At 40.2% G+C, this 21,085-nt stretch overlaps 1 protein-coding gene across 2 annotated transcripts in view; it reads right to left on the bottom strand.

Moving 5' to 3' along the window:
* Positions 1 to 21,085, bottom strand: part of LOC126161801 (serine/threonine-protein kinase mTOR) — a 276,188-nt gene that overhangs the window by 167,624 nt on the left and 87,479 nt on the right. For both annotated transcript variants that reach the window (XM_049917889.1, XM_049917890.1), the window contains exons 15-18: positions 16,112 to 16,257; positions 4,595 to 4,731; positions 3,276 to 3,473; positions 2,614 to 2,781 (exon numbers count right to left, since the gene is read on the bottom strand). In XM_049917889.1, the coding sequence (XP_049773846.1) occupies positions 2,614 to 2,781; positions 3,276 to 3,473; positions 4,595 to 4,731; positions 16,112 to 16,257 (649 nt within the window). The remainder of the gene's footprint in view (positions 1 to 2,613; positions 2,782 to 3,275; positions 3,474 to 4,594; positions 4,732 to 16,111; positions 16,258 to 21,085) is intronic.

Raw genomic sequence — 21,085 nt, 5'->3', positions numbered from 1 at the left:
TCATCATCATCATCATCATCTTCTAAAAAAAAATCATGTGCAAAAGGCATTACTTGACTTTCTAAACTTCTTGAAAAATGAATTGCATTATAAAGGTTGTCCATAAAAGAATGTCCAAGTTATAAATTTTGATAGTATCAACTACAAGCTTTGTTGCAGCAGAATGGCAACCCCTGAGTGTAAAGCATTTTGTTTTCTGCAGTTTGCTAAGAGCGAATCTGTCATTTCAGTTCGATGGGAGTTTCATTTAAAGTTTAACTAAGATTCCCCATGTGGTAGAAACATCCACTAATGGTACAGTCAATTCAAAATTACTGGATGGGCGTGTCAAGAGAAAAGCATAGGACAACCGAAAGTGTCTGAAGAGGATGTTGACTGTGTCAGAGCACCTTACCTTCATAGTCTTAAAAAGTCTGTTCAGAAAACGAGTCTTGAACTTCAGTTGTCAAAGACGACAGTACAGAAGGTTTTAAGAAAACGTTTACAGTTGGTACAAGTTTCAAAGCCAGATTACTATTGTGTGCCTTATAGCATTACAAATGAAGTGTTGCAATAGGTGTTCAGTGATGATGCAACTTTTCATGTAAGTGGGAAAGTAAGTACTCACAATGTTCGTATCTGCAGTCAGAACATCCTCAAGAACTGGGCAATATCAAAGAGATTCCCCAAAATTAAATGTTTTCTGCACTTTGTCCTGATGTAAAGTGTACAGACAATTTTTTTTCACTGAAGCTACCATAACAGGTGTGGCTTATATGGATACACGGCAAGACTGGCTCTTTACCCAATTAAAAGGTGAACTTAAAACTTTATTTGGAAATCAGATGGTACCCCTCCCCATTGGCATCTCTTTGTATGAGACTGGTTAAACACTGAAGTCTCTGATCACTGGATTTGTTGTAAAGGTCAATACGATGCAGCTCTCTTCTGCTGGCTGAAGGTGAACTTCACGTGACCTCACGCCATGCATTTTTTCCATTTAGGGGTTTTATAAATGATTGTGTCTACTTTCCGTCACTAACTAACAATTTTTCAGAGTTGAGACACAGAACTGAAGAGGCTATGGTTTCCTTTATTCTGGACTTGATAAAATAAAATAATCGTACGGCATTGTTGGCCGGGAGGCCCCATCCGGGGAAATTTGGCTGGTGAGTGCTAGTCTTATTGCAGATGATGCCACATTGGGCAACTTGCATGCCAGTGATGAGGATGAAATGATGATGAGGACAACGCAACACCCAGTCCATGTGCTGAGAAAATCTATAAATAATAAATAAATAATTCTTTTGTCCAAGATAAAGGTACTGCATATAGCTTGTGATACTTCTACTTCCCCTCTTGTTTTGTGATCTGCCTCCTTAACATTCATTTTTTTCATTAATTACCATTACCATATGTGAGTATAATCTGCATTTTCATAAAAGAGAAAGGCTGGCCCTCAGTTTTAAAGAACAGAACACCAGATCTAAATTTGTGCTTAGTTTTGTGTATGTAATTAATTTCCTGATTTATTTCAACTATCCCTATTTAATATCTTTGTTATAGGGTGAAATCAATAATTGTTTTGTAACTTAAATTCTGTTGTTGACTTATAAACAAATATAAACTCTGTACTAATTATAAACATTTGGAAGACAAAACACTGGCATCTTTTAAGTATTTATTTGGCTCTATTCAAAATCATGTTAGCAAAGCCAGCCCTTAATTAATTCCAAAGTAATTACCAGTTTTGTCAAAAGCATTGTTTGCATAACTATATATTCATCATTTAAACAAATAATTCGGCCTAACCCTTGTAGTAGAAAAAACTGTTAAAAAGGAATGAATTTTAATTTTTTCATGTATTCAGTTAATTTAATGAGTGATGTTTTAATTGTAATTTCTGTAACTTAAACATCAAACAATGTATAGTTTCAGTACCTATTATTGTGATGATATATAAAGGACCAATTTTTGATCCTGAGACAGTCAGTCCACAGCCAAGTTTCAGACGAGGAACCCATATTGGTTAGCTCAACAGCAATGCATCAACTTAAATGTGAAATAAGTGTAACATTACCGTATTATGGGGCAAGAACTGTGAACTGTATGGTTCAGTTTTTACTGTGCATAGATATTCAACAGTAAGCTATTGTAGCAGTAAGCTGACGTATGCCTGAAAACTATTAATGGGGCTTACCGAAAATTAAACAACAGTGGACTGGCCATATTAACTGTGTATATTAGGGAGTTGCGAACAGTGAAAGTAAATGAAAGTAAAGAATTGTAAAATGCAACTTTGCACCTGTCGGCTACATTATTTGCAGCAGTCAGTGTTGAAACCCCCCCCCCCCCCCCCCATTTTTCAGCCAGTATCACAATGCAGTACGTCGACACCGAAGACGATCAACGGAGAAATAAAGCAGGTGAACGTCATAAGCTCCTAATTTAGTTTTCCACTGTATCTTGAAGCATACTTTATTAAAAACCTCTGACGTTATTTCTGCAACTTTTAACATCCCACACCAACTACAAAAATAGAACACCACAAAAGTCAGCAATACTAAGAATTGGAAATATTGCCCTCTGCATAGTTTCTTTTAATTTTTTGTCATACAAAAGTAACATATTTACCTTCACTGTCACAGCCCTATCCTTGCTCACATCATGTGCAAGAACACGAAGGATTTGAGGCATCAGCTGAGGAAGATAGATCTTGAATTCTGCTCCCAAAGCCACAGCTATATGTTCTGCTAATAAAATTAATGTTGTCTGCAAGGGACTGTTTATAGTCCAAAATTCCTGAAACATACACCACTTTCATCCATGTTTGTTGAATACCAACAGCAGAAAAAAATTGGTATGAGCAAACAATCACTTATAGCATATAGGAGGCATTGAAAACCACCTTCATCTTCTTTATCGAATTTCTGTTCTTGATGAACACTGATACACAGTACACAGGACACACATGTATAAACTCTCTCTCTCTCTCTCTCTCTCTCTCTCTCTCTCTATCTATCTATCTATCTCTCTCTCTCCCCTCTATCTTCTATCTATCTTCCTGTCTATCTATCTATCTTTCTCTGGAGATTGTGATCTAACTGTTGAGAGAAGTTGTCTTAGCAGCAGATGGGAACTGAATTTGTCTTCATACTAAACTTATTTTAAAAGGTATGTAAATAAGAGATCTTGCCACACAGTAAAACATGGATCACAGTCAGTTGAATTTTAAAATTTATAACCAAATGTATCCCTTAAACTTAAATACATTCTTTAAACCTGAACTTACATACCTTTATCAAGGTGAATATGTCATCAAGGTAATTTCTGATATGCTGTCTGACTATAGCTATCAGAACTGCCAATTGTTGGAATAAAAATTCACGGAAGTTGACATCGGCTGTCCTCACCACATTGAGAAAACTTGGCATTACTTGAGAAATGTATGGGACACATTTAATACCAAGTGATTTAAAGATAAATGTCACAGCCTGAAATATAACCATAAGGCTTATAAGTACTTGTAAGAAGAAAAATCCTAGTGGTTTGTCATGTTCCGATAAACAATTATTTCAAGTTACAGGTCCATTCATTATTCCCAAAATAAGATAATAGGACTATTACATTTATATATTTTTTGTTAGTAGCATAAAAATAAAGCAGTATACTAAGATATCGTTCTACTACACTGCTTAAGTGTGACAATGTTTAAGCAGTTTGTGTAGGGGGGTGTGTGTGTGTGTGTGTGTGTGTGTGTGTGTGTGTGTGTGTGTGTGTGTAATGTTCAAGCGATGATGATAAATGTATTAAAATATGTTCAATTGGTGAGGTATATTTAAATATACTTGCTATGATATTATGTACTATGAAAATTGTAGCAGAGTCAATGACAATACAATGAAGTAAAATATTACAAATCTTATACTTCTGATAGATTTTTCTGCTAGTCACAATCTAAATATTACAAAAAGTGACAACAAGCTGCCAAAATTGAAACAAGTAACAGCAGAATGTACAGCAGCATACAGAGTAAAATGTAATGCTTTCACACTTTCATAGCTGTATGAACCAAAGGGAAAAAGGATAAAGAAAAAAGTGTTAAAGCAGCACAAGTAGTAATAATATAACTTGAAATACTGTTACAGTATATCACATAATTGGGCGAGGACTGACTAGGCAAAATCATTTATTTATTTGCTACTTGCACATTCTGATTTTTTTCAACAGAATGCAGTACTTGATGTACACATTGTACCTGCAATAGTGCACTGTGTATATGAAATGAACACATTTTATATGAGTTCATGTGATTGCAGATTATTTACATCCCATGTTCATGTAAACAGTAACTGGTGAACATGTTTGGTTTTTACATAATAAATACAGATAATATCATTTTAATTTTTAACAATATGACATCCAGCAATTTGAAAACAAATGCTGTCCTTATGGCCTTTACTCTGAAAGTACAAACAATCAAAAAGTTAGTTAGTGTAATTTCTTGATATAAACTATGGCTAGGACAGTATTTAAAATATGAGTTAAGTGGTATACTTCACTGAACTGTTCGCATTACATACTAATTTAATGGCTTCATGGAAGACTGTCTTACCTGCACAACCATTGTGTGATGTTGTGACAGTGTTGGATCGCGTATAATCCTCATCAAAGTTGCTATAGCTATTGCTGGATAATACTCTTCTAGCGTTGAGGAACTCATATTCACCAACATTTCGCTAGTGGACAGGTCTGCGGTAACAAAGAAAAATACATATGAAGCTTGCTGTTCTGTTAATACAAAGAATTTTCTCATGGAGGTAATGACATTTAAGAAATTAAAACAAGAAAAATTATAAATGCATTTCATTACAATGACCATGGATGGTTTTTTTAACAAATAACAAACTATCACACTGAAATAAAAGAAAGCAGTCATTAACCAAAAACTTAAATTGGACATCACAATGATGTACTATAGCCTATTCACAAATGAGAGCAGTCTGCGCAGGTCGAAGTACAGATGGAGATTGCAGTGTTGCGGATTCCAAGTGGCATTTGCGGTATGCACATAGAGGGGTTTTGTGCTTGAAGAGAACATATATCCTGCAAATTATGGTTCTCACTTCTTTATGTAGAATGTGTCAGTTACCACCATCATCAGCTAAGACAACATGCACCAAACGGAATAAAAATTCATTAAATAACTCGTACAACCATGTTTAAAGCTCACACCTGCTATGATATTCACAACAGAGAGCTCAGAACCCCACTGAACACTCACTGGCTGTCAGACAATGCATGATGTTGGGTGTGCAGAAAAGCATAAACTTTATTACCATCATTTGTGACCCCAACTAATGGTCTAATTCAAGTTAACATGCCACTCTTCAGTTATGGCTTCACCCATAGATATAAAAGGGGACATAAAGTTTAATATGAAAAACCAACCACAGGCCACATTGTTTTTCTTTTTTTACTGAACTCTAAACATTTTATCTTTTAGTGGGATAAACACCCACACAGTACTTGGCCACACTTTCCCATCTACACAACCCCAAACAGATTCAAAATAATTTAATATAAATTACAAAAAAGGTTACAGAAACCCTTATATCTCACATAATCCAGGTGGTGCAACTGACATTATAGTCAGAGAGAAGAATGATTTCAGGTGTGCCGCAGGGAAGTGTCATAGGACCGTTGCTATTCACAATATACATAAATGACCTTGTGGATGACATTGGAAGTTCACTGAGGCTTTTTGCAGATGATGCTGTGGTGTATCGAGAGGTTGTAACAATGGAAAATTGTACTGAAATGCAGGAGGATCTGCAGCGAATTGACGCATGGTGCAGGGAATGGTAATTGAATCTCAATGTAGACAAGTGTAATGTGCTGCGAATACATAGAAAGATAGATCCCTTATCATTTAGCTACAAAATAGCAGGTCAGCAACTGGAAGCAGTTAATTCCATAAATTATCTGGGAGTACGCATTAGGAGTGATTTAAAATGGAATGATCATATAAAGTTGATCGTCGGTAAAGCAAATGCCAGACTGAGATTTGGAAGAATCCTAAGGAAATGTAATCCGAAAACAAAGGAAGTAGGTTACAGTACGCTTGTTCGCCCACTGCTTGAATACTGCTCAGCAGTGTGGGATCCGTACCAGATAGAGTTGATAGAAGAGATAGAGAAGATCCAACGGAGAGCAGTGCACTTCGTTACAGGATCATTTAGTAATCGCGAAAGCATTACGGAGATGATAGATAAACTCCAGTGGAAGACTCTGCAGGAGAGACGCTCAGTAGCTCGGTACGGGCTTTTGTTAAAGTTTCGAGAACATACCTTCACCGAAGAGTCAAGTGGTATATTGCTCCCTCCTACGTATATCTTGCGAAGAGACCATGAGGATAAAATCAGAGAGATTAGAGCCCACACAGAAGCATACCGACAATCCTTCTTTCCATGAACAATATGAGACTGGAATAGAAGGGAGAACTGATAGAGATACTCAAGGTACCCTCCGCCACACACCGTCAGGTGGCTTGCGGAGTATGGATGTAGATGTAGATAGTATTGAATAATTTGAACTGTCAAACACAAACAGAAGTTCACCCAGTAGCACTAATAATTACCACCGGTAAGGAAGCATAAAAATAGTTGGAACTTGTTTCCACACTACTTACTCAAATAATACTAATGATAAAATGCAATCAATCACCTATAGCTGACTGATGTATGGCACATAAAAACAGGCTACAAAAAGCAGTATTTACATTAGCTTTCAAGCTCTGCCTCTTTCTATAGCAAAAGTACACACATTCACAGACACCAACCAAACAGACACCCAGACATGTACACCCACATCCACGGTGAAACTGACTGTTGATAATCAATTGCTGAGAGCAGTTGCCTGGGCAGATGGAGGTGGGAATGGGGTGTGGAAGATACATGAGGCATGGAGGGGTAATGGGATAGTGTGAGGCAGGTTTTTCAACAGATAACTCAGCAGCTGCACAAAAACATGAAAGGGGTTGAGATGGTAGAGCGTATAAGTGGTAGACAGAGAGGGGGTAGTGAGGGGAGGAAAGTAGACGAAGGTGGAGATGAAGAGGGAGACAGGGAGGGAAGAGAGAATGGTGGAGGTGAAGAAAAGGGGGGGGGGGGGACTGTGGGAGGGATGGAGAGAGAATCAGGGGGGGGAGAAAGGGAGGGAGAGAAGGAAGGAGATGGGGAGGGAGGGGGAGAGAGGGGGGAGGGAGGGGGAGGGAGGGGGAGAGAGGGGGGAGGGAGGGGGGGAGAGAGGGATGAAGGGAGAGAGATAGAGAATGTCTGCATGGGGGTGGTGAGAGGTGGTGAGAGAAGCCATTACATGGTCTGGATGGAGAGGGAGTGGTGTGGACGGAAGAGAGAAGGGAAAAGTTAATGTTAGGTAGCAGGTGTGCAACCCATGGTCTAGGGCTAGTGTCTCTGACTACTTATCAAAATTTCCTGGGTCCTGGGCTCAAATCTCACCATTGCTTAAATTTTGAATAAAAAAATCATCAGCAACAGTAGCCTATGTCATCCAGTATAAGAAGTCAATCTCATTCTGCCAACTGCACTGTCAAAGAGAGTGGACAAGTGGACAGAGGTTCAGGGCACTCTCTTGTCCTTGAAGTGGGAAAGTGCCCATAAAATGTGGAAGAACCAGCAATGATCATCAGGATGTAGAAGGGAAAGGAAAACATTGCCTTAAAGACACATAATGTATATCCACAGGACATGTGGCCTGTAACTGAAGAAGTGTCATGATGATCTCTCCATTGGCAAAAGATTCCAGATTTGTCTGTCATTTGGGTCTCTGGGAGGGGATTGCCAAGTGGAAGGTGACCATGAGAAAAAGACTGAATAACTACCGAAAGGGTAACATTCTACAGATCGGGATGGGAAATGTTAGAAGTTTGAAAACAGTAGGGAAGGAAGAAAATCTGAAAGGGAAATGCCAAGACTCAATATAGATGTAGGGGGTTCAGTGAAGTGAAGCGGAAAGAAGACAAGGATTTCTGGTCAGATTAGTATAGGGTAATATCAGCAGCAGCAGAAAACAATACAACAGCAGTAGGATTCATTATGAATAGGAAAGTGGGGCAGAGAATGACTTACTTTGAACAACTCAGTGATAGAGTTGTTCTCAACAGAATCAACAGCAAACCAGAACTGACAACAATAGTTCAGATATACAAGCTGAATCTGCAATCACAAGATAAAGAGATACAGAAGTTATTTGAGGATAATGAACGGATAATTCAGTATGTGAAGGGAGATGTAAATCTAATAGTCATGGGGGACTGCAACGCAGTTGTAGAGGAAAGAATAGAAGAAATGATTATGGATGGATATGGGCTTAGTAGTAGAAATGAGAGAGGAGGAAGACTTCTTGAGTTCTGCAACACATTTGAGATAGTAATAGTGAATAGTCTGTTAAAGAATTACAAGAGTAGCAGTTATATTTGGAAAAAGTCAGAAGATGTGGGAAAATGCTTGAAGTTTTCTGTGGCTATAAATGAATAGCTCAGTTGGCAGTTCAGCTGAAAAGGAATGGACATCTTTACAAAGAGCAATCACAGAAATTGGAAAGAAAAGTGTATTTACAAGGAAGGTACACTATTTGATCAAAAGTATCCAGACACTCCCAAAAACATGTTTTTCATATTAGGTGCATTGTGCTGCCACCTACTGCCAGGTGCTCCATATCAGTGACATCAGCAGTCATTAAACATTATGAGAGAACAGAATGGGGAGGTCTACGGAACTCAAGGACTTCGAACGTGGTCAGGTGATTGGGTATCACTTGTGTCACACGTCTGTACATGAGATTTCCACACTCCTAAACATTTCTAGGTCCACTGTTTCCAATGTGATGGTGAAGTGGAAACATGAAGGGACACGTAGATCACAAAAGCGTACAGGCTGTGTCTGTTGACTGACAGAGTGTGCCGACAGTTGAAGAGGGTCTTAACGTGTAATAGGCTGACATCTATCCAGACCATCACACAGGAATTCCAAACTGCATCAGGATCCACTACAAGTACTATGACAGTTAGGCAGGAGGTGAGAAAACTTGGGTCTCATGATCAAGCGGCTGCTCATAAGCTACACATCACACCAGTAAAAACACCTTGCTTGGTGTAAGGAGCATAAACATTGGACGATTAACATGGGAAAAATGTTATGTGGAGTGACAAATCACGGTATACAATGTGGTGAACCGATGGCAGGATGTGGGTGTGGCAAATGCCTGGTGAACGTCATCTGCCAGCATGTGTAGTGCCAACAGTAAAATTCGGAGGCGGTGGTGTTATGAGGCAGTCGTGCTTTTCAAGGAGGGAGCCTGCACCCCTTGTTGTTTTGTGTGGCACTATCATAGCACAGGCCTACATTGATGTTTTAAGCACCTTCTTGCTTCTCACTGTTGAAGAGCAATTCGGGGATGGTGATTGCATCTTTCAACATGATTGAGCACCTCTTCATAATGCACGGCCTGTGGTGAAGTGGTTACATGACAGTAACATCCCTGTAATGGATTGGCCTGCACAGAGTCCTGACCTGAATCCTACAGAACACCTATGGGATGTTTCGGAACACCGGCTTCGTGCCAGGCCTCACCAACTGACATCGATACCTCTCCTCATGCCTCATGGCGTCCCAATCCATGAAGATTGGGATGCCATTCTTCAAGAAACTTCCAGCACCTGACTGAACATACGCCTGCGAGAGTAGAAGCTGTATTCAAGGCTAAGGGTGGGCCAACAACATACTGAATTCCAGCATTACCAATGGAGGACACCAGGAACTTGTAAGTCATTTTCATCCAGGTGTCCGGATACTTTTGATCACACAGTGTAACTGCAAATAAACTATGGATAATGGAAGAAATACTTCAGTTGATCAAAGAAAGAAGGAAGTACAAAAATGTTGAGGGACATTTAGGAATACGGAAATACAACTCACATTGGAATGAAATAAATAGGAAATGGAAGCTGCACGAAAAATGTGATGAAATCGAAACCTAAATGATTGTCAGAAGGACTGGCTCAGCATATAAAAAACTCAAGGTAACCTGTGGTGAAATTAAAAGCAAGGATGGTAACACTAACAGTGCAATAGGAATTCCACTGTTAAATGGATAGGTGAGAGCAGACAGGTGGAAAGAGGACGCTGAAGGCCTCTATGAGGGGGGGAGCTCATCTGATGACGTGATAGAGGAAGAAACAAGACTCAACAGGGAAGAGTTAGGGGATCCAGTATTAGCATCAGAATTTAAAGGAGCTATGGATGACTTAAGATCAAACAAGGCAGAAGGGATACACAACATTCCATCAGAATTTCTAAAATCAAGAATGTGTGAAACTGGAGAGATACCATCAGGCTTTTGGAAAAACATCATCCGCATAATGTTAAAGATAGCAAGATCTCACAAGTGGGAGAATCATCACTCAATCAGTTTACCAGTTGCTGACAAGAGCAATACGTAGAAGAATACAATAGATAACTGAGGACCTTTTAGATGACAATCACTCTGGTTTTAGGAAAGGTAAATGGACCAGAGAAGCAGTTCTCACATTTCACTTAGTAACAAAAGCAAAACTGAAGAAAAATCAAGATACATTCACATGATTTGTTGACCTGGAAAAAGCATTTGACAATGTAAAATGGTGCAAGACATTCGAAATTCTAAGAAAAATAGGATTAAGCAAGAGGGAAAGATGGATAATATACAGTATGTACAAGAACCAAGAGGGAACAATAAGACTGGAAGACCAAGAATGATGTGCTTGGTTTAAAATGTGTGTAAGACAGGGATGTAGTCTTTTAGCCCTACTGTACAATCAATATTTCAAAGTAGTAAAGACGGTAATAAAAGAAAGGTTCAAAAGTGGAATTAAAATTAAAAATAAACAGATATTGATGACAGATTCGCTGTGGGCATTGCTACCATCAGTGGAACTGAATGAGAATTACAGGAGCTACTGAATGGAATGAACAGTCTAAAGAGTACAGAATATGGAACGATAGAAAATCAAATACATACAAACATAATGAAAAGTAGCAGAAAAAAGAAGTCAGAAACTAAACTTAAGAATTGGGGGTCACACAAAGTTAAGAAATTCTGCTATCTAGGCATCAAAATAACCCATGATGACAGCAAGGATGACAGAAGAAGTTGACCAGCACTGGCAAAATGGGCATTCCTGGCCAAGAGAAGTCTACTAGTATCAAACACAGACCTTACTCTGAGGAATAAATTTCTAAGGATGTACATTTGGAGTGCAGCATTCTAGGGTAGTGAAACATGAACTTTGGGAAAACCAGAAAAGAAGAGAATTGTAGCATCTGAGATGTGGTGCTACAGAAGAAGGATGAAAATAATGTGGACTGATAAGGTAAGCAATGAGGAGGTTCTCCACAGAATTGGCAAGGAAAGAAATATATAGAAAACACTGAGAAGGAGGAGGAACAGGATGATATGACATCTGTTCCACATCAGGGCGTAGCTTCCATGGTACTTGACGGAACTGCACAGGACAAAAACTGCAAGGGAAGACAAAGATTAAACAATGGAAACTCCAGGTAGGAATATCAACAATGTAGGAAAAGATAGATTGCTACTTACCATAAAGAAGACACGTCAAGTTGTAGACAGGCATGATTAAAAGACAAGCACATGCAGCATTCGGCCACAGCCTTCGTCAGTAAAGACACACACACACACACACACACACACACACACACACACACACACACACACACACACGACTGACAAATCCAGCACCTCAGGCTGGAATACATCATCATGTGGAATGCAAGCAGCAATCTGGAGTGGGGTGGGAAGGGGAAGGAGAAAGTATAGTAGTATACGGGTGGGGAGAGAGATGAATGATGTCTGCTGGAGTGTGTAGTGACTAGACTCCAACAGGCACAGCATCAGGAGTCGTGGGTCAGAGGGGTGGGGAACAAAGGAACAAAAAATGAGAAGAGCGAGGAAAGACAGGCAGATGCATTGGCAGAAGGCTGCAAATAAACAAGGTGGGAGATAAGAATGGTGAGGAGTTGATAGGACATAGGAGGAGGAAACCGTTGGGTGGAGAGTATGGGGACAGTGTGTTACCTGCTTTCATAGGTGGCCTGTCCCCTGATGGATAGGACAAACCTGTGACATGACTGGAATAGGAAGTACTGGATGGGTGGATTGGGCAGATTTTGCACCTGGGTCTTCCACAGAGATATGATCCTTGTGGCAAGGGGTTCGGATTGGGCGGTATAGGGATGGACTAGGATGTTGCGGAGATTGGGTGGGTGATGGAACATCAGTTCAGGGGGGTGGGGGTAGGGGTGGGGATGAGGGAAGGGGGGGGGAGTGTCTCAGGTAGAATGTCCGTCATGTCAGGGCACAACGATTGGTATTGAAAGCCCTGGCAAAGGATGTGGTAGTTGTTCCAGTAAGGGGTGGTACTGGGTGACAAAGGGGACACTCCTTTGCAGCTGGTTTTGGGAGGGGGGAGGGGAGGGGAGGTGCGAGGATCGGGATTGTGAGGGGAAATGGTACGTGAGATCTATTTGCAAACTATGTCTGTCAAGTCATTTACCAGAATGATTAATGGAAAATCTCATATAAAGATGTGAAACAAATACTAACAAAGAGATAGAGGGGCTGGACAGTACTTACCTCAACTCAGTACAGCCAATAGATACACAAAACAGAACAGAAAATTTACATATCCTAGCTTTTCGAATTTTGTTCCTTTGTCAGGGAGGAGAGAGGGGAAAAAGGGGGAGGAGGGAAAATGGATTCAGTTGCTCACAACCCAGGTTATGAAGCAACAGGGGAAAGGTAACAGGGAGGGTAGCAAAGATGGAGGCATGGGTGTCAAAGGGAAGACAAAGATATTCTACTGTAAGTACTGTGCTAGCTTCAAACCAAAGAGGATGCATACAGAAGTAAAGAGGTATATAGTATAGAGATAAACACAACTATGTAGGGTGAAAGGATGCGTGAATGGCTAAAGAGGAAAGGGAAAGAGGAGAGGACTGACGAGTAAATGGGAGTTGTGTTTATCTTTATACTATATACCTCTTTACTTCTGTATGCATCCTCTTTGTTTTGAAGCTGGCACAGTACTTACAGTAGAATATCTTTGACACCCATGCTTCCATCTTTGCTACCCTCCCTGTTTACCTTTCCACTAGTTAGTAATTGTGTGCGTGAGGCATGCTTGCTTGTGTGTGTGTGTGTGTGTGTGTGTGTGTGTGTGTGTGTGTGTCTCTTTACTGAGGAAGGCTGTGGCTGAAATCTACATTTGAGTGTCTTTTAATTGTGCCCGTCCGCAACTTGACATGTCTTCTTTACAGTAAGTAGCAGTCTATCTTTTTCTACATGGAAGACAAAGATAGGAATACATCTAGCAAACAATTGAGGACATAGGTTTCAACTGCTTCTCTGAAATGAAAAGCTTGACACAGGAGATGAATTCATGACAGGCCACATCAAACTGTCATGAGATTGATGACTACAATAAATAAATAAATAAATAAAATGAGAGAGAGAGAAAGGGAGAATACACACATGAGGTGCGGGCAGGGGGGGGGGGGGGGGGGGGAAGAATGGTGAGATACGGCAGTACATGATCTCAATGGAGAAGGAGTGGCATTGACAGAAGAGAGAAGGGAAACAGGTTGGTGGAGGTTTAGACCAGGGGGATTGAGAGAGTGTAGGATATGCTGGAGAGACATTTCCCATCTGCATAGTTGACAGAAACTTGTGCAGGAAGGGAGTATGCAAATAGCTCATGTAGTTACACAACTGATGAAGTCATTCATGCTGTTGTGCATAACGTGTTCGGCAACTGGATTGTCAAATTTTCAGTTTGCTCCAGTTTGGCTGTGGCCATTCATGCACATAGACAGTTGTTTACTTGTCATGCCCACATAGAATGCTGCACAGTAACTACAGCATAGCTGATATATTACATGACTGCTTTCACATGTGGCGCTGCCTTCTATAGGGTAGGAAATGCCTGTTACTGGACTGCAGTAGGAAATGGTGGGTGGGTGTATGGGGCATGTCTTGCATTTGGGTCAACCACAATGGTATTACCAATGGGGTGCAGGATTGTAATAGGGATGGACAAGAATATTCTGTAGGTTGGGTGGGTGGCAGAACACTACTTTGGGTGATGTGGGCAGGGTTTTTGGTAGGACATCCCTCACCTCAGAACACAATAAGAGGTGGCTGAAACCCTGGTGAAGGATGTGGTTGAGCTTTTGAAGACCAGGGTAACACTGAGCAGTCAGAGGAGAGTTGATCAATGGCTGGTTAACTGGATTAATGACGCCAGAGGAGCAGGTGGCACAAGAGAGTTGTCAGGCTCTAGTAGGGTTATCGGTATATTTCAACAACTTCTGCTTTCTACTGCGGACATGGTGTCCCTGGATGTCGAGGATGTAAGGAAGAGATATTTTGACGTGGAATGGGTGACAGCTGTCAAAGTGGAAGTACTGATTGTGGTTGGTGCACTTAATATGAACACCTGTATTTATAAAGGCATCTGAGAGGTGGCACTGACCCGTGTAGAAGTCTTACTACTTCCTAAATGTCTCACCTTTAGCTCTAAACCCATATTTAATTGTGCTGGACTTGCAAAGGACCTTGTTTCTTTTACTCATTCTCTGCAGTGAAAATATTTCTTTGGCAAAACCCCACTGAAAACAACCATCCAAAAACCCAATAAAGTACCTTGTTTAAAATAGTTTCAGTCTCCCTCCAACAGTGACCCTCCTCCCCTTACACAGTCATCCCATGGTAAACTTTCAAGAATTCCTCACTTTTATCTGGCTACAGCTTCCTTTCCTAAATCCCTATACGACATCACTCTTATGAATATACAGCTATCTGTAACCTGAAAACCAATCCAGAACTTATCCTCCTTCCCACAGCCAAAGGCTGCACCACGATGTTCATCAATCACAGCAAGTACATGGATGAGGGTCTCCACCTACTTTTCAACAGCTCTGCATACAAATGTTACAACTATGATCCCATGCCATAAGTCCAACAGGACCTCCAACAGTTGCTCAGGGACTTCAATCCGACCCAAAACTTGGCTGCATCTCTCTCCTCTAACCGGCAACCACCCCCACTCCTACCATTTATGCACTCCCCAAACCCAAGCCCACAGTTTTACCTAATGGCCATCCCATTTTGATTGAGTGCAATGCTCTCACAAAGCAAACCTCTGCCTTTGTTGACCAACAACTCCACACTATTTCCAGTAACCTCTAACCCTAAATTCAAGACATCACTCACTTTCTCCACCACATTTCTGCAGTTCCTATCCTGTTACAACCACACTTGTTCTTGGTCACTGTGATGCAATGTTTTTATACATCAACATCCTCCATGCCCAATGCCTCTTGCCCATGGAACACCACCTAGCCTAACATCCTTCTGATACCAAACCCACCACCTACCTACCTCTGTATATACCTCTTATTGCTATATTGCTATACCCTCCAAACTCCATTCTGGTTTTTGTGCAGCTGATGAGTCATCTGTTGAAAGATCTGCCTCACACTAATCCTCCTCATCTTGTGTGTCCTTCCCTAACCCGCCCTCACCTCCATCTTCCCAGGCAACTGCTCTCAATAAACAATAATCAATCGTCAATCCCACTATGGTTGCTGGAGTGTGTGTGTATGTGTGTGTGCACTCTTACTACAGAAAGGGCAAGAGCTCGAAAACTAATGTAAATATCATTTTTCCTGGCATGTTTCTATTCACCACCCATCTGTCAGCTATGGGTGAGTGGTTGCCTTTCCTTTACTTTATGTAATATTCCATCCGGGAATTTCCACTGTTTTAATTTCAACAAAATTCCACATGCCACCTTTAAATGAAAGGTGCAGCACAAGAAGCTTCTCTTTGGTGGTAAATGCTACCTATACAGGTCACACTTAGATGTATTTTTTTAAAATAATGAGACTAAAGGAAACTATCACAATTGTAAATGCTAAGACAGTGAAGCTCAATGTAAAAACTATAAATAACAGGTCAGTAAAAGGCGAAATAAGATCTATGTTGTACATACCCTGACTTGACTCTGCTTCGCTCTTACTGTCACTCATGGAAATTAAAGCAGTTGACTCAACCTGAGTATCAATCTGGCCTAGATTCATTTTGTGCTTGTATGGATCCAGTGCTCCTAAAAGACCTAGAGCACGTATTGTTCCTCGTCTGAAAAAGACATAACATTGTAATACATATTCATACATAACAAGATGATCATAAATAATGACTAGGGATGGGCTAAAATATTATTAATTATGAGTAATAAGTTATAACATTCCAGTTCCAAACTAGTACCACAATTCCAGTAATCTATTAATTATTTAATAGGCTCCACACAGCTCACGAGGTATACTCAAATCTGCAAAACAATTTACAGTACTGTAACAAGGTTTTCTAAGTTTATTACATTGTTATGGAAATAATTTTGAATTTTGGTTTATATAAGATTCTAAATAATGTATTTACTCTTGGCCCAAGAGTCCATATTTAAAAACAAAAAATTTTTACACATAAAATTGAAAATTGCTATACTTTACTTTGTTATTGTATATCACATCTGCATAATGCGTGAGTATAGAAACTCTCACAAGAGTGCACAACATATACCGAACTGTGAGCATATTGAGGTGTCTGCAAGGGAATGGTAAAACTGTGACCTCTCATATTTTCTCGGTACAGCAAAATTTGCAGCATCTGAAGGAGACAACTTGGTCGGTCATGCTATAAATGAAAACAACAACTCAGCTCTATACTTGAAAGCACACCAATGATGAATAATGGAACAGTTCCAATGTGACAGGTAACTGTTCCTGAAACAACGATAACAGTATAACCCTACTTTTACGTTCCCAGAATTAACGTTTTCCTGCCGTTTATGACACTTTTCATCATTTCCGTCAAATTTCCTATGTCCACAACTTTAATTTGCACCCGATTTTGTGTCAACATATTTATTATTTTCCTGCAATTTACAGATTATGAAAAGATGTTCGTGGAGAAAAAATATGACACTGGCATGATGATGGCCATCCAGTAGTGTTTGCAAATATTCAGTGGTTAAGTTTCTTATCTCCCACCACTGCCTAGCTCTATTTGGCATGGTGGTTGATGGGAGTAACTAAGTTCATTTGAAGATATTATGATCAATCACAACCATTTCCAAACTGTCTCTATTGCACGAATGCAGTTTCGTTATTGTTTTGATCATCATGACACCTTTATCGAACCATCTGTAGCGTGTTTCAAGCATTTGGCCATTTGTAGTGATGGTTGACACTGTCATTCACTTTGCATTACTCAAATGTTTAGTTTGCACGCGCATGTGTGTGTGTGTGTGTGTGTGTGTGTGTGTGTGTTGTTTCCCACATGAGTGAGGAGGCACTGTACCTAATAACCTCACAAAGATGACTACAGTGCAAGAGATGCAGAATGACACCTATTCAGACACCACAGAAAATATTTATCTACATATTTGCACTAGACAACGAGAAAAAATTCTCAAAACGCATCATGCTAAGCATGAAAAATACATAACTAGTGCAGTATTTCATTATTTAAATAATGAATGACAGCTGAAGACTTTCAAAAACATTGATTATGATGTATGAAATTGAGTCAAATGTTCCTACTTCCCAGACAGTTATCAGTTCCAGTTACATCGGCGGTTTTTATTAGATAATAAACCTTAATTAGATAATAAACAAGTCATTGACAAATCTTTTGAAGCCTGTTATGTGTATATATCATACACAAAGTGGGAAAATGCAAGGGGGTATTCTACACGTAGCTTTTACAGCTTAAAACATTTCCCACATTTTATATTTTCCTGCATTTTACACCATTATTTTGAAGTCCCTTGAAATATGTAAAAGTGGGGTTTCACTGTATGTTGCAAGCATGCAAATGACACCATGACTACATTGAGCTATATGTGTTTAAAAGGTTACAAGATGGAACTCTATTATAGTGACAGGGCACAAATGGTATTCATTTCTTTTAAATTAGTGAAATTTTTATGTTGAGGATAATATTATTACTTTCAAAAAAATGAGGTGGATAATGAAAATGCAATTTTCTGTAGGTGAATCCTAAAACACAAAATCTCAAAATTCTGAAATCTAGGAATAAGGAATCTGCCTGTTGCTCTTCATCCACAATTCACATGATATTGAGGGCTAGCCAAGTTTTGCAGAAACATTACCTTCTAAATACATGCTGATTTGTGGATAGAATCAGTTGTGTCACACTGAACTTTGTTATATTCCAACTTTGAATATGTTCAGGAATTCTGTAGCAAACCGTTGTTAAGGTTACGCAACTGTATTTTGCAGGTCTGTCTTTTATCCTTCTTAGATATAGGAGCCTGCACTTTTTTCTGGTCACTTGGGACTTGGTGCTGGGCAAGCGATTCATGATAAATGCAGGCTAAGTAATGACCCTGTACCTTTGGGTATTCTCTGTAAGACCAAACTGAGATTCCATCTGGACTTGGCAACTTATTTGTTTTCCACTCCTTCAGCTGCTTCTCAATCCCAGAGATGCCTATTCCTACGTCCTCCATACGGAAGTCTTGTGAGATGGTCAAAAAATGGTACGTCTGTACGACTCTCCCTCATGAATGACTTTATAAACGCAAAATTTAAAACTTCAGTTATCACCACACCAGACTGGTTGACAAGTGTTTGCGTACGTTACTGAAAAGATCCTTCACTAAGGCATGATGGTGGAAGTAGTTGTATGCTTTGCAAATTGATCTTTTTACAGACACATATATTTCTACTAAGTTTCAGCTGTCGACACTGCCATGTTCTTTTTAGACCCAAGACCGTAACAATTTCTGCTTCCTCAGTATTTTCTAAATTTTGTAATTAAACTATGGTGGGCCTTCACTGACCTTAATCCACTCATTCAGCACACATTTGTCTAGTGTGCCATTTACAATCAGTTTCAACTTTGCCCATGATTCCTTAGTGCTCCTCATATGGGAACTAAATGGTGTCCATTCACTCTCTAAGTACGCTGTGAACAACTGCTTACCTGTTCTTTCCAGCTTAAATACTCTCTTAGCAGCCTTCTTCACTGATTAACTTTAACAACCACTGTTGCTGTGATGACATAATCACTAATCCCTCTCTCTATACTGATGCTGTCGATGAGGTAAGATTTCTATGTAGCTACAAGATCTAAAATATTTCCAGTGTGTGTGAGTTGTGGAACAAGCTGATCAAGACAGTTTTTGGAAAACACACTCAGAACTGAAGTGCCAAACTACTGCTCAACATCTCTGCCATTTGGTGAATGGTAATTGATCATCATGTGGCAGAACTGCCAGAAAATATTAATATCTTTGCTTTTTTGTACTTCATTTTACTTACTTTGGTTGTTGACCAGTTGGTGTGAGACATTCGTCATGACTGTTACCGTGATTGTCGAAAACTATTTCTTTGTGTTTTGAGTGATCTTGTGCCAATAAAAATATTACATAGTGAAAGTAAATGGTGTTTTCTGTATTATAAGTATAACACGCGCCATACTGGTGACCCCGATGTGCAACATACGTCCGATTCAACAATGTGGCCGTTTACTTCGACATCTCCACATCACTCACCTTCCGCTCCTTTCGGACTACAACATGATACTAATGGTGCCTCTACTCTTCCTTTCCATGGTTTCCTACGCACAACACCACCAACAACTGGGATAAAATTGGAAGATAAGTACAACGCTGTGGAGTTTTCTCCGTCATCAACAATGCCATTGTGGACTCTTTCAACATCGTCAGTGATGTCACCTGCTATGAAATCTTTTTCTAAGTTCGTCTATAACAAACCAATCATGAGTGCTGTGCCTAAATTTGTGACTCACAGTGCGTCGTATGTACAACCTCCTGTGACATGTAGTGTGCAACAGTGCTCCAACACTATGAACCTCACACACTTTTCGAGCCCACAGATCACTTGGAGCTCCCCATATATTGCAGATAAATCGGTTTTGGACACATTCTCTCCCCACCCACTACAAAACTCACTACAAAAACAGATGGGTACATATTTCAGTGACAACAATTACTGGTTGGACAGTCGTCCTGCCCCAATTGTTTCCGCAGCCCCGGCTGCACCTGCCGTGCCAGCCGTGCTTAAACCAGCCACTGCGAACGCCGAGAGTGACAGCTTCATAAACACTCTGCCACTCCCATCCGCTGTGTATCAAATCTGTTACATCCACAACACAAGGTTGAGAAAATTCCTAAATTACCAAGGTTCACGATGGACAATCCGCATACGTGGTTTATTTTGGCAGTGACTATATTCACCACCCTAAACATTGATTCAGACAGTGCTAAATTCATTGTGCTTATTAATGCCCTAGAGGACCACGCTAAGTGGGTACAGGACTTAGTGCTGTCAGCAGCCCCCACAAATCGTTATGCACTGGCAAAACAACAGATCTGTGAATGTTTAGCTAAGACTACGCAAGAGTCTGTTTTATACATACTGCAAGACGTACATCTCAATGACTCGACTCCTTCACAACTGTGGTGATGTATCAGAGCAGTCTTCGATAGCAAAACTATGCCAGATGAAGCTTTACTTTCTTTCTGGGTTGCAAAGCTGCCGCAAGCTTTCCAACTGCAGCTCCTATCACACGATCAGGAACCTCTACAAGTGAAATTACTGCTGGCCGACGTCGCATATGAGATAATCAACAGAAGAAAGTTAGCTACGTGTGCCCCCCCTCGATATTACGCCTCCCCCGCGTGGCAGAGGCCGATCTTTCCAAAACAACAGACAGAGGACACTGGCTGAGCACCAGATTCCACACCGTCCTTCACCATCCCACACCACAGCTTCAAGTGACGTCCTTCACCCGGTAATAACACAGGATCAGCAAGTTTATCCTCTCTGCTGGTATCACTCCGTTTATGGTAATACAGCCACGAATTGCCACTCACCCTGTGCAATGTGCCCAAACACGCACAGCGGGCCGCTATAGG

The sequence above is a fragment of the Schistocerca cancellata genome, chromosome 2, assembly GCF_023864275.1.
Source record: "Schistocerca cancellata isolate TAMUIC-IGC-003103 chromosome 2, iqSchCanc2.1, whole genome shotgun sequence".
NCBI classification, from domain to species: domain Eukaryota; kingdom Metazoa; phylum Arthropoda; class Insecta; order Orthoptera; family Acrididae; genus Schistocerca; species Schistocerca cancellata.
Note: the sequence above shows the minus strand (reverse complement) of the source record. Positions and strands in the feature narration are given on the sequence as shown.